Source organism: Meriones unguiculatus, chromosome 10, assembly GCF_030254825.1.
Source record: "Meriones unguiculatus strain TT.TT164.6M chromosome 10, Bangor_MerUng_6.1, whole genome shotgun sequence".
In the NCBI taxonomy this organism is placed as follows: domain Eukaryota; kingdom Metazoa; phylum Chordata; class Mammalia; order Rodentia; family Muridae; genus Meriones; species Meriones unguiculatus.
This window is the reverse complement of record NC_083358.1, coordinates 44,309,189-44,322,785: the sequence shown is the minus strand read 5'-3', so window position 1 is coordinate 44,322,785 and position 13,597 is coordinate 44,309,189. Positions and strand designations below refer to the sequence as shown.

Sequence of the window (13,597 nt, the reverse complement as noted above, 5' to 3'; positions counted from 1 at the left end):
AGTATCTACCCCCCCCCCCCACACACACACAATGTGTTTGAATGGTTCGGTTATTTGAAAAGGGGTAAGTTCCCATGATTGACCAATATTTGGGTCTTTGCAGAGTCTAGTAAACTCTCATCATCTGAGAAGGGAAATGTTTTCTTGCTGAAAACATTTCTCTGACCTCTTAGGTGAATGCATTTAGTTGAATCAGATTATGCAGGTGGACGAGCTGAGACCACAAGAAATTCCATGCATGCAGGGAAAGACAAACTGTTAAGAATAACTGATCTGTGTGTCTCTGATTTAATTTTCTTTGAAAAAAAAAGTATTCATCCATTTAGTTTGAATAAACCTCTGAATTCTGCCATACTAGTCCTCTTCAAAGCGCCTAATGCCTGATATAGGAACAGCTGTGTCGAGAATTAGTTGGTCTAAGCTTTTGGGCCGCTTCCAACTTCGCTATAGCTCACGCCCTATAGGTCAAGAAAAAAAGTGATGTAATGCATTTAGCTGGGCCACTTTAATTACAATGGAATGGAGGGGGAGGAGCCATCGGCGGTGACAAGTTTAGCGCGTGACTTGATCCTGGGATGCAGGAAACAAAAACAATACCAACCATTGGCTGCTTCCACCTTGGGCTCTGGTCTTTAGTGCCAGGTCTGGAACCTGGGAGCATAGATTTCCGGGGCAGGGGTGGCGCTGTCCCGCCGAGCGTCAGCCTGGAACACACACACACACACACACACACACACACACACACACACACACGCTACACGCAGGCTCTGCGAGCGGACAGCGTCTTCCCCGCTGGGATGGGCGTGGGGCCCTGCGCTCCGCACACGGTCCCCACCTGGCTCGCGCGGAGCCACCGGAGGTCACCAGGGCTCGCGACGAGTGAGCTGGGCTGTCGTCATTCACTCGCAGCGTCCGGAGCGTCCTTCCAGCTTGCTGCCCGTGCTCGCGGTATCCACGAGCGGTGATCTCGGGCTCGGCAGCTGGAGAGCACGGCGGCCTGGGGGCCCCGGTTCCCGCACAGCTCGTCCTTGAACGCGGCCGCGCCTCGCGACCGAGCCCTGCCGCTTGCTCGCACCGCTGTGGGCCGGGCCGGGCTGCGAGGCTGCGCGCCTGGCGAGTGCGGCGCCGCGGGGAGGATGCTACTTGCTCTGTCCCCATCCCCGTCGTCATTCCCGACTGCTCGCTGGGTCTTTGTCGCGGGCCGGGAGCCGCGGGCCGCAGCCTGCTGAAGGCCGTCGCGGCCGCCGCACCCACGCCCGGGCGAGAGAGCGTGTGCCCGGGAGTGCGCGCCAGTGTGCGGGCCCCTTTGTGCGACTGCCCGCGGCCACCGGGACCATGTGGGTGAATCCCGAGGAGGTGCTGCTGGCCAACGCGCTGTGGATCACCGAGCGGGCCAACCCCTACTTCATCCTGCAACGGAGGAAGGGCCACGGGGGCGACGGGGGCGGCGGCGGCGGATTGGCGGGTAAGAACCGGGCACTGCGGGAGGCTCCACCCGGGCCCCTGGCTGCCGACACCCAGGATGCCGCCCTGTCTCCGGAGCTGGACAGCCAGCTCAGCCTGGGTGCCTGGAAGTCATCTGGAGTTGTGATTCCTCCTCTTCCCTCCCACCCCCATCCCCCGCAGAGAGGAGAGAGAAGTCGATTTCCTGACCCTGTAGGGCGATGGGGTCCTGGGTGACCCATGAGTGAGTTAAGATGAGCAAAGCAATGAGTAAATGGAGCATTACCATTAAGAATTGAGTGCCGTATTGCAAACCCTCACCCTTTAACGTATTTCTGAACGGCAGTTAGCTTGGCCTCAGCTGTCTCTATGTGCAATCAAAAGTTAAGGCACCTTTTTGTTATCGGGGAAGCAATCTGTTAAGAAGCTGATGTGGTCACTTCCTATATTCATATGACCTATGAGGATGAATAAGGGAAATGGAATTCTTTTGTTGCATGGAATAAGAAAGACATAAAACAAAGCAAGTTATCTGGTTCTGGTGGTAGAAAGAATTAACCCTATAACTGAGTTCTAACTAGTTCAGTTATTTCTCAAACTTCTTCAACAAGGTGTTATCAAGATAATTAGCGATCTCTGATAACCCGGATATTTCTGTATTAGGAAGATCTTACTGTATTAGCAGGTTTGCATAAGGGGAGGTGACATAGGGGGAGTATGCTTTCCTTTTTGTTACTAGACTGTTTATAGCAGCCAAAGTTAGTGAAAGAAATAGATGGCTGACTAGGAAAGAGACTTCAGAAATGGGATGGACAGTTGAGACTTTGGATTTCGCAGAGTGTGGGTATTAGGTAAATTGCTGTGAGATGAAAGTTCTTGTTGAGGTGTATGACTGATGTTTATAAACTGGTTTTCTCCACATTAAAATTCAGGTGTTTTCCAGTAGAGCACATGCTAGCATTCTTGTCTATTAAATATCTGGCTGCTGCAAGCCATGGGTAACCTGATTTTTTTTTTTTAAACTGTGATACAGAAAATCTGTAGAGTTGCAGATCTTGTTGAGAAAATTGTGACTAGAGAACTGGTCTTGCAATGCTCCTGTTCACTTTGTAGAGGGTCTTGAACTAGGAATTTTAATGTATTATTTACATTGTAATTTGGGGATGTAGCTAGGTCACCTTCCTTTAAACCTAAGACAACATATGTCGGTAAACTCCATGTTGACAGATGGCTTCCTGTTGAATCCGACTTTCTGGATCGTGTGCTGAGAATCCGTATTTCCCAGCCATTTGCACTAGGGATGAAAAATTAGGCAGGGGTGGGGTGTCTTTTTTTTTTTTTTTTTAATTTATTGTATTCCGATCTTTAGAATTGCAGTTGGGAGTCCATTGGTATATCTCATCTTACCCACTTAGAATCTGTCACTGATGACTTAGTCTCTGAGGATAAAATTCTATCTTTTTAAGTTGAGAACCCAACTGCTTTTGCAGATGCCGTTTCTGGAACAATTGACTTTATCTTGGAGAGCACAAACATTCCTGCCAATAAAAGCTGTTTCCAACCAATGGTGGTAAAATGCCTGGTCGGATAAATTGGTATTCTCTCAAATGTATCAGGAATGTCTTGGAAGCAGTTGTACTATGTCTCGAATGTCATAATGTGGGATTCATTCATTAAATTGATAAGTCATTAGCAAGTGTTTATTGGCAACATCAGAAGTGCCAATGTCATGATGCTTGCAGCCTAGTAGAAGACAGATGATAAAACAGCTACATAAATCCATTTGACGTTACCAGTGTGGAGGGCCCCAGCCAAAAGGCAGAGGCCAGCTTCCATGGAGTGAGGAGTGTTTACTGAACACTTAGAAGACAGAGGCTGAGTTGGTTATCTCAGTCAGTGAAAGCAAAGCAAGGCAGGCTGTTAGTATCATAGACACAAAGCAGTGATTTCACCAGAGAAATGAATGCTGGAGCCAGGGAGGAGGTGGTCCATCCTGCCGGAAATGGGGATCACATCAAGAAGGGTGGGCATGCCTGTCCATCCAGCTTCTGTCGTTCTTGGGAAAAACAACCCAGTGGAGCCCAACAGAAGCCAACTGGACAGGTAGGCCTAGTGATGTGGCCTCTTGACGTCAGATTCCCAGGGATGGAATGGAAACTCAGGGGTTGCTGGGGGACTGAAAATGGCCAGCCTAGGCTTCATAAAGAGAGAAATATATACGCTGTTAGGTAGTCTTGGCCACTAGAGCCAGGGTAGCAGTGGGGAAAAGGAAGAAGTCCCTTACTAAGCAGCACTTACCTGAGGCCTGAGGAAAAAAGGATGGGCATGTGAAGACAGGAAGAGAGTCTTTGGTGGGTGTCAGGGTGGGAGACTTTCTGGAAGATCTTAGGACTTTTGTACAATGAATATTGAGATAAAAGGAAAACCTGTCCGACTAGAGCTACCCAGGAACATTCCACGGCTGATCCTCATGGTGACTGGTAAGAAGTGAGGGTTGGGCATGTGGTCCGCTGCTCAGCATCTTGCCTAGCAGGCACAAAGCCCTGGGTTTGATCGGCAGCACCATATAGTGGACTGTCTAATCCCAGCACATCAGAAGTGTAGACAAAAGAGATGAGGAGGAGTTCAGGGTCAGGCAGTGAGATGGCTCCATGGGTAATGCTGTTTATGGCCAAGCTGAGAACCTGCCCTGGACCCACACAGTGAAAGGAGCACCCATGTTGTATGACTTACAACTGCCTGTAATTCCAGATCTAGGGGATCTGTTGCCCCATTTGGTCTTCCAGCCACCCAAACACATACGGCATAGACTCAACAAAGACACGTGCTCAAAAATAAAAACAATAAGATCTTTAAAACACACTTAAAATTATTCTTGGTTACATAGGTTCAGCCTAGGCTACATAGACTGTCAAAAACAGAAAACAAACAGAGCTTGTGGCTCTGGTTATTGGCTTTCTGTACTGTGTAAAAACCATTGATTTGTACACTGACATCTGTTATATTGTTAGTAAAACCTTGGTGGCTCATTGGGGTCTTATGGGTGTGCATCTTGTAGCTGTTCCACGTTCTTGCTCTTTGTAATAATACCGACTGTCTCAGTTAGCTTATTTTCTAACTTATGAAGTTGCTAACTTTCTCACATTTTGAAATGCTTTGTGACATGGCTGCTCAAATATTTAGCCATTTTTGACTGAGTTGTTTTGTCCTTTTCTTAGTGACATATAGGAGTTTTTAAAAGTTCTCGAGATGAGGCAGTTGTTTGTGTGTGACAGAAACTTCATTTCCTTTTTTACTTTTTCAGTTCCTTAATGAGAGCAAGTTTTTCATTTTAACATCCAACTCCTTTATAGATTCCTTTTCTTTTATACTGAGGCCAGTAACTTAGTCTTTTCCTCCTAGAAAATAAAAAGACAATCATCTGTGTTTATGTCTAATATTCACTAGAATTTAATTTTTGCAAATCATATAACGTGGAAGCTATGTTTTACTTAAGAACTGTGTGTGTGTGTGCGTGCGTGTGTGTGTGTATACACATATTTAATCTGGCATAATTTGGCAAAAACTTCATTGTATCCTCACTGCTCGATGGATCTGCTTTTATTTTGAAGCAAGAGCCTAAATGAATGTGGCCTTGTCTGCTAGTAAAATTTCTTCTAAACCACACTGTGCTTTTATAAGAGTTTCCAGTCAGTAGATCAAGTAGAACTCATCCTCATATCTTGTTCTTTGTTCATTAGGAATTTATTGCCCAGTCATTGACTTTCACAGTCCTTGATGTTCCACAATATTTTAGAATCAGTTTAAGTTTTACCCAAGAAAACAAAAGCAGCAACAAAGACTATAACTATTGAGATTTTGAAGTTTATATTGCATCTACCTCTCAAGGAAAAATGTCTTTATTATTTCAAGTCTTCCAAACCATGAAATTACTATTCTTTCTTTAGATTCAGTAAGATTTCTCTGACTAGCCTGGAGAGGGCTTGGTAGGCAAATTGCTTACTGTGCAAGCCCGAGGACCTGAATTTGGCTCTCCCAACACCCATGTAAAGATCTTGAGGAGGAACTACTCATCTTAATCCCAAGACTGAGAAGGATCCCTGAGACCAAGAGCCAGTCTAGACAATAGCTAAGGTCCAGCTTCAGTGAGAGACCCTGCCTCAAAAAATACATTTGGAAAGCAACAGTAAAAAACACTTGAGGTTGCCTGCTGGCCTGGTAACACACGCTTTTCTCTGAATAAAGCAGGTTTTTGTTTTTTTTTGTGTGTGTGTGTAGAAGTTTTGCTATCTCACTAAATTTATTCCTAGGTAGGAAATATTTTTAATTCTGCTGGATATCATGTCTTTCAAAAAACTTACTTTGTCTTTTGTTTGGACCTAGAAATAGTCAAATAGTTGTATGACTTTATATCCAGAAGTTGTCAGCTTAAAAGACTTGTACTTTATCTGAACAATCTTTTGTGGTTCCAATACACATAATCACAGTATCTGATAATAGTGAAGGTTTTACTTTTTCAGTTTTGTTAATTCTTTTTTTTCTTAGTTTAATCATTTTTTAAGTTTTATTTTTCTTATTTATATTAATTACAGTTTATTCACTTTGTATCCCAGCAGTAGGCCCCCTCCCAATCTCACCCTCTATCCCTCATCTTCTCCTATGCCCCTCTCTAAGTCCACTGATAGAGGAGGTCCTCCTCCTCTTCCATCTGACCTTAGCCTATCTAGTCTTATCAGGACTGGCTGCATTATCTTCCTCTGTGGCCTGGTAAGGCTGTTTCCCCCACAGGGGTTGATGATCAAAGAGCCAGCCACTGAGTTCATGTCACAGACAGTCCCTGTTCCCCTTACTAGGGTACCCACTTGTATACTGAGTTGCCATGGGCTACATCTGAGCAGGGGTTCTAGGTTATCTCCATGCATGGTCCTGGGTTGGAGTTTCAGTCTCTCAAAAGGCCCCTGTGCCCAGATTTTTTGGTTCTGTTGCTCTCCTTGTGGAGCTCCTGTCTCCTCTAGGTCTTTCTGTCTTCCCCTTCTTTCATAGATTCCCTACACTCTGCCCAAAGTTTGGCTATGAGTCTTAGCATCTGCTTTAATACCCTGCTGGATAGAGTCTTTCAGAGGCCCTCAGTGGTAGGTTCCTGTCCTGTTTCTTGTTTTCTCCTTCCAATGTCCTTCCCCTTTGTCTTTCTAAGTGAAGATTGATCCTCTTACCCCAGGTCCTCCTTCTCATTTAGCTTCTTTAGGTGTACAGATTTTAGTGTACACCTAGTGTGTTTATCCTATATTATATGTCTAATAAGTGAGTATAAACCATTTGTGTCTTTCTGTTTCTGAGATACCTCACTCAGGATGATCTTTTCTAGATCATCATACCTGCAAATTTCATGATTTCCTTATTTTTAATTGCTGAGTAGTATTCCATTGTGTAAATGTACCACAATTTCTGTGTCCATTCCTCAGTTGAGGGACATCTGGGTTGTTTCTAGGTACTTGCTATTATGAATAAAGTTGCTATGAACATGGTTAAGCAAATGTCCTTATTGTGTACTTGAGTATAGTTTGGATATATGCCTAGGAGGGGTATAGCTGGATCTTGAGGTAGCCCTGTTCCAAATTTTCTGAGAAAGCGCCAGATTGATTTCCAAAGTGGTTGTACAAGTTTACATTCCTACCAGCAATGGAGAATGGTTCCCCTCTCCACATTCTCTCCAGCATATACTGTCACTTGAGTTTTTGATTTTAGCCATTCTGATGGGTGTAAGGTCATTTTGATTTGCATTTCCCTGATGACTAAGGACATTGAACTTTTCTTTAAGTGTTTCTCTGACATTATATATTCCTCTATTGAGAATTCTCTGTTTAGCTCTGTACCCCATTTTTTAATTGGATTACTTGTTGCTTTTTAACTTCTTGAGTTCGTTATATATTCTGGATATTAGCCCTCTGTCAGATATAGGGTTGGTGAAGATCCTTTCCCAATCTGTAGGCTGTTGTTTTGTTCTGATGACAGTGTCCTTTGCTTTACAGAAGCTTTTCGATTTCATGAGGTCCCATTTATTGATTGTTGCTCTTAGAGCCTGTGCTGTTGGTGTTCTGTTCAGGAAGTTGTCTCCTGTGCCATTGAGTTCAAGGCTCTTCCCCACTTTTTCTTCTAACAGATTTAGTGTATCTGGTTTTATGTTGAGGTCTTTGATCCACTTGGACTTTAGTTTGGTGCAGGGTGATAAATATGGATCTATTTGCATTTTTCTACATGTAGACATCCGGTTAGACCAGCACCATTTGTTGAAGATGCTGTCTTTTTTCCATTGTATGGTTTTGGCTTCTTTGTCAAAACTTAAGTATTCGTAGGTGTGTGTGTTTTTGTAATTCTCAAACAGCTATGAATGGCACAGCAATTGTACATGCCTGCATTCCACAGCTACATTCTTATTGTCAGTATGTTAGTAGTTCATTCAAAATGTTTTTTTTTTTTTTTCTATTTTCATGTTGTAAAGTCTCAAGTTACTTAGATGTATAGTTCCTTATTTTCAGACACCCTGGGCTTTCTCTTAATGAAGCTGGGTTGGTGGTCTTATGTAATGTGATCCTAGTGCTTCACAGGGAACTAGCCCCTCCCCCCCCATGCCATCCCTGATGGTGGGCTTGCCTTCTGCATTAGCATACTGTGCTTGAAAAGAGCAGGAAATCTACAGCTACTGAGCAAGCAGCTCCTTGTTCTCATTTGGTCAGGCCTAGGTGATCAAGTATTTCATAGCTTAACTCCTTTTAAAACTGGAATCCAGGGCTAGAGAGACGGCTCAGAGGTTAAGAGCACTGGCTGCTCTTCTAGAGGTCCTGAGTTTAATTCCCAGCAACCACATGGTGGCTCACAACCATCTATAGTGAGATCTGATGCCCTCTGCTGGTGTGCAGGTGTACATGCAGACAGAACATGGTGTACATAATAAATAAATCTTTAAAAAATAAAAACTGGAATCCAGCTGGGTGTGGCAGTGCAGGCTTTTAATCCCAGCACTCAAAAAGCAGAGGCAGATGGATCTCCGTGAACTTGAGGCCAGCCTGGTCTACAGAGTGATTTTCAGGACAACCAGGGCTACACAGAGAAACTCTGTCTTGAAAAAACAAAATTAATTAATTAATTAAAAAATCAAATTCTGTAATTACAGGGAGTTTGTATGAGTATTCATCATAGTTAGAGTTTGGACTATTTTTTTTCCCTCAACCTTTATTTTGTGTGCCTTGAGGTGCTGTTAGCAGATGCACTTATATACTTAACAACTGCAGCATGTCCCTAGGAAACTGGATTCTTCACCTTGAAAAACTCACCTTTGTCTTGACTTGCTTAACTATTCGTTATTATAGTTACAAGGATTTCTTTGACCAGCAGTTATGTTCTTTTGAAATTTTACTATTTTAAAATTTAATTTATTGTTATTATTATGATGATCATCACTTATGTGTGTGCGAGCGCATGCATGTGCCTCTGTGTGTGATGGAGGTCAGAGAGTTGCTTGTTGGGAGTTGGTTTCCTCTCTCTTCTTTGTTTCTGATTTTGCTCTGCTGCTCACTGCGGGCTGACCGGCCCTTGAGTGTCTCAGGGAGACTGTCCAGCTCACCCTGCAGAAGCCTTGCAGTTACAGGCTCTCCTTTGGGCCGTGGGCCTCGAATTCAGGTCATGAGATTCTGCTCTGGAGCCCTGGCTGGGCTGAATTCACTGTGAAGTCCAGGCTGACCTGCTCCAGCCTCCGGACTCCAGGGACTATGGAGTCAACAGCAAACTGCTGCTTTAACTTTCATCATCTCGTGTTTTTGGGCTCTTATCAATAACACGTGCATGGTGAAGCATAAACATTCCATTACACTAAATGCTTCTTGGTTTGTTCTACCTGTTCTGCTCTTTTTATTTATCTTCCCTGCCCTGTGGTGGGATGTGAGAGCTATTCTTTTTCAATGTTATGTTTGCTAAAGGCTCTTTTAGCTAAAACTTTTGAATGTTTTCCAGCATTCCTTTAGTGGCAAAACAAAGGGAAATTACAGAAGAATTTTTGACTTAGCAATATATATTGTCAGTTATATTTATTTTGTTTTGTTTTCTAACTTTAACAGATTCTTTCTAAATTTTATTATTATCATTGTGAGTGTGAGAACCACCCCCTGAACTGTGTGTGTAATGTGGTGTGTTTGTGTGGTGTGGTGTGGTGTGGTGTGTGTGTGTGTGTGTATGTGTGTATCTGTGTTGGGGGGTGTGAATACGTGACATAGTGCATGTGTATAGCTCAGAGAACAATTCTGGATGTCAGTTCTTTCTCTACCACGTCGCATCTGGAGAGTGAACTCGGGTTGCCAGGCTTGTATGGCAAGTGCTTTTATCTACTGAGTCATCTCAGTGGCCCTGATTTTAACTTTTTACTGAGGTTTTTTAACTGGAGATCCTTCTACTCAGCCTGAGTGCTGGAATTATAGGTCTGGACCACTGCATCCAGCTTAATAGGCATATTGATCCTTTTCTTCTTTTAATCCTTTTTTTATAATAAATATCCTAGAATACTTTAACTCCTTTGTCCCTAATCCTCAAATTGTTATAACGCATTTAAATTTCTTAGTATATTTTCATCCCAAGAGTATATCATTACTGTTACTAAAAATTATCTTAGATTTATTTTATGTGAATGAATTTGTCTACATGTGTGTTGGTGCAGTACATATGGCCTGGTGCCCACAGGTCAGAAAAGGACATTGGAGCCCCTGGATGGGTGTGAGCCACCAAGTGAGTACTGCTCTGACCACCAAGTGCTCTGGAAGAGCAGCTGGTGGTCTTAGCCACTGATACACCTCTAGCTCATTAGTGATAACTTTAGGAGTATTCAGTTATATTTACCACATTTATGTTTTTTGTTGTTTGCTTAATGTTCTTCTGTCTTTGGTCTTTATTCTAGAATCATCTTCTGTTTCCCCAAAGGTGCCCTTTCCTCTCTCTGGGAGCTGGTGGGATTTCGCTTTCATGCAGACTTTTATTACGGTTTAGATATTGTTCATTGTCTTGAGTTGATTGTTTCTTTTGAAAAGCAGGCAGACAGTTCCTCGGAATTTGTCACTTTGTTGTCCCTATGTCATGTATTCTCTACTTGCTTTTAGATTATTTTCTTTAGCATTGTTTTTCTGTTTTGGTATTTGCTTGTTTGTTTGTTTGTTTGTTTGTTTTGTTATAATCAAGACTGGTGGCTTTCTTGTTGGTTGTTGCTGTATAAGATGGCTTCATCCCAGACAGAGCCAGGCAGAGTATTCACCGGCCTACCTGGGAATGCCACTGTTGGCACCAGATGATGGGAAATTCTTCCTGTGATAAACTGTCAATCAAAGATGTCCCAGGGCTGGGGGAGAAGCAGCAGCACCTGTCTTTAAAGCCTGGATTGATTTAGATACTAAATAAATGCTTTCATCTTACAACTTAAGTGTTATCAAAGTTGCCACTTTCAGGAACATAGCAACTCACTGATTTTTTTTTCTTAAACATGCAGATATTCATACAGTGTTTGTACATTATATACACACATATGCATATATATACATTTATACATGTGTATATCACATGTTAAATTTTGTTTTAGCTCCTGATTGAAGATAATGATTTCATAACTTCTGTATGAAATAGTCCATGACTATGTGACACTTGGCTCATAAAAATTTTATAATGAGTGAGTGCTACTAGCAAGAAGCAGTCTTTGCTTCAAGCAGCTCTCCTTTCCTCCCTCTGTTCTCATGGTCACCCATGTAAATCTGCCTTAAGACTTTCCTCTCAAAGAGTCAGTGTGGACAAATGTCTAGAGGATTTGACAGGATTTTTGACATCACGTAAGTGCTTGCAAAGTAACCTAAGAAAACGAGCAAGAAACAAGCAGCTAGACGCTTCCCTGCGGATATATGAGGAATCCCAGAGTGTGACAGACATCCAGCCCTGTAACACTGCATGCACTGTCTAGGCTGGTTGGTTCAGACAGGACCCACTCTAAAAAGGTCGGGATTCCCACTCATGTCTGTTGGAAACTATATACACATCAGGGATGTGGAGCTGGGCGGTTTATTCTCCCAGCAGTGGTGGGTACCACCCTGAGCTGAAGGCTCCCGCCAGAGCTTAGAAGCTGAAGGCCAGGCATCACAGTGGCGCTGAGCACAGGATGTGCTGGAGACAAAGCAGAAACACCCAAGATGGCTCACGGTTGTCTGCGCCTCTGGGCTCTGCTACAGGAGCAGATCTGAGTCCCTGCTGAGGGAGATAGATTCTTGGCAAAAAATTGGACCGCAGACACACGGTCAGAAATAAAAAACAGTTATTAATAAAGTGAAGGCACTCCTGAGAACAGGTGAGCTGAGGGAAAACCTCAAAATTCTGTGCCAGGAGGTGTCTAGTCCTTTATAGTACACATACGTCGTACCTGCTCCCACATTCCCCTAGCAGTCTTTCTGGCGCAAGCTCTGTCTGTAACATGAAGCCCGGGGAAGGAAGGCCCTGCAGTCTTTTTCTGCAGACTGGTCTGAGCATGCGCAGTTTGTTTCCTGCCGCCTTCCAGTCTCTCTCCCACTGCCTTCATTCATATGTTCATCTTGGCATAGCTTTCCACTCTGTCTTTTGGCCACACTTTGTTTATGAAGCAGACAACATGTTGCCCCTGCTGTGGCCAATGTGCTTTGCTAAGTTTCTCTTCCTGCATGAGTTTAGGTTCCGCTTGCTTGTTTGTTTGTCTGCCATGCAGCTAACTAGCCTCTTAGCATCTGCTTCGAGGAGTCTCCCGGACATTATTAGGAAGGGTAGAAAGCCTCCCTGTCTGTGTGATGAGGCTGTATGCGCACAGCTGCGTGTGCTTGCAAGCAATGAAGTCAGGGTACAGCAGAGATCTGCCCGCCTAAGCTTACTGTGGACCTACTCAAAATAGCCAAGCAGTAGAGTCATCCTCCGCGCCCATCGGCAGATGAATGAATAAAGAAAACATGGTACAGACACAACAGAGCGTGTATAGAGAAGAATGAGTTCTTGTCATTTGCAGGAAAGTGAATCTAGTTGTAGGTTGTTATGTTAAACAAAATAATTCAGATACGGAAAGACAAGTACTTCGGGTTTTCTCTCATCCATCACGTGTGGAAGTCAGAACGGTTAATACTAACAAAGAGAAGATGACCTGGAAGTAGTAGAGGGACAGCTAAGGATGGCAAGGGAAGATCGGAGGTAGAGGAAGTATGGAAAGAATGGTTGGGAAAATGGGTCCATCCAAAGTGTAGCATATATACATATGGGCTGCAGCAAAACCCACTAATATGTATTAAGTGTAGTAATAAATCTGTAAAAAGAGCCTTATGGCTGTCTGCCCGTTGTCTTCCTCCCCTGGCCTGTGGTCTCAGGTAGATACTGAGGAATAATTGCTGTGTGTGAGTGACTGAAGAGCTCTGCAGTGTGGGAGGGAGGTGGGGGGAGGCAGATGAGGGGTCTTAAAGCATCCTACTAAAGTAAATGGCTCTCTGTGTATCATTAAGGTAATGGTACAGTGACATCAGATGTATAGGCTTTGCAGAGAAGAGAATTTGAACCAACAACTTCATTATTTCTACTTAACTTATTCCCTTCCTTTCCCTCCTTCCCTAGTCTCCCCTCTGCCTTCTATGTGCGTGCCTCTTCTTCCATTTCTCACCTATTTTCTTTCCTTCCTCCTTTTCACACAAATGATTCTGACACTGATGAACAGGGATGGGGGAGGACTGGGTGGGAGACAGAGGAGCTCAAATCAACATCAATATTTTTTTCTCACTGTTTATTTTATATGTGCTTTTCCTGCATGTATGTCTGCATACTACCTGTATGTCTGGGGCCCTCAGAGTCAAGAAGAGGGAGTCAGATCCCTTGGAACTAGAGTTATGGATGTTTGTGAGCCTCCACGTGGGTGCTAGGAATCAAACCTGGGTCCTCTGGAAGAGTAGTCAATGCTTTTAACCACTGAGTCACATCTCCAGCACTCCCCTCCACGTTTCTCTCATTGTATAGTTAGCAGAATCAAGATTTTCAGACCTCCCCAATAGCTGAAACAGGGGACTCTGGAAGTTGTTCATCTCCTTTTCCCTGTCATCAGTGTCATGTGTCTCTCCTCCCTTGCCCTCCACCC

The 13,597-nt window shown here is 43.7% G+C and overlaps 1 protein-coding gene across 1 annotated transcript in view; it reads left to right on the top strand.

Annotated features, from left to right (window-relative positions):
- Positions 1-562: 562 nt before the first annotated feature.
- The window catches only part of Tbc1d9 (TBC1 domain family member 9), a 110,913-nt gene continuing 97,878 nt past the window's right edge, over positions 563-13,597 (top strand). Inside the window, exon 1 of the mRNA XM_021660249.2 lies at positions 563-1,465. Coding sequence (XP_021515924.1) covers positions 1,336-1,465 — 130 coding nt within the window. The 5' untranslated portion in view covers positions 563-1,335. The remainder of the gene's footprint in view (positions 1,466-13,597) is intronic.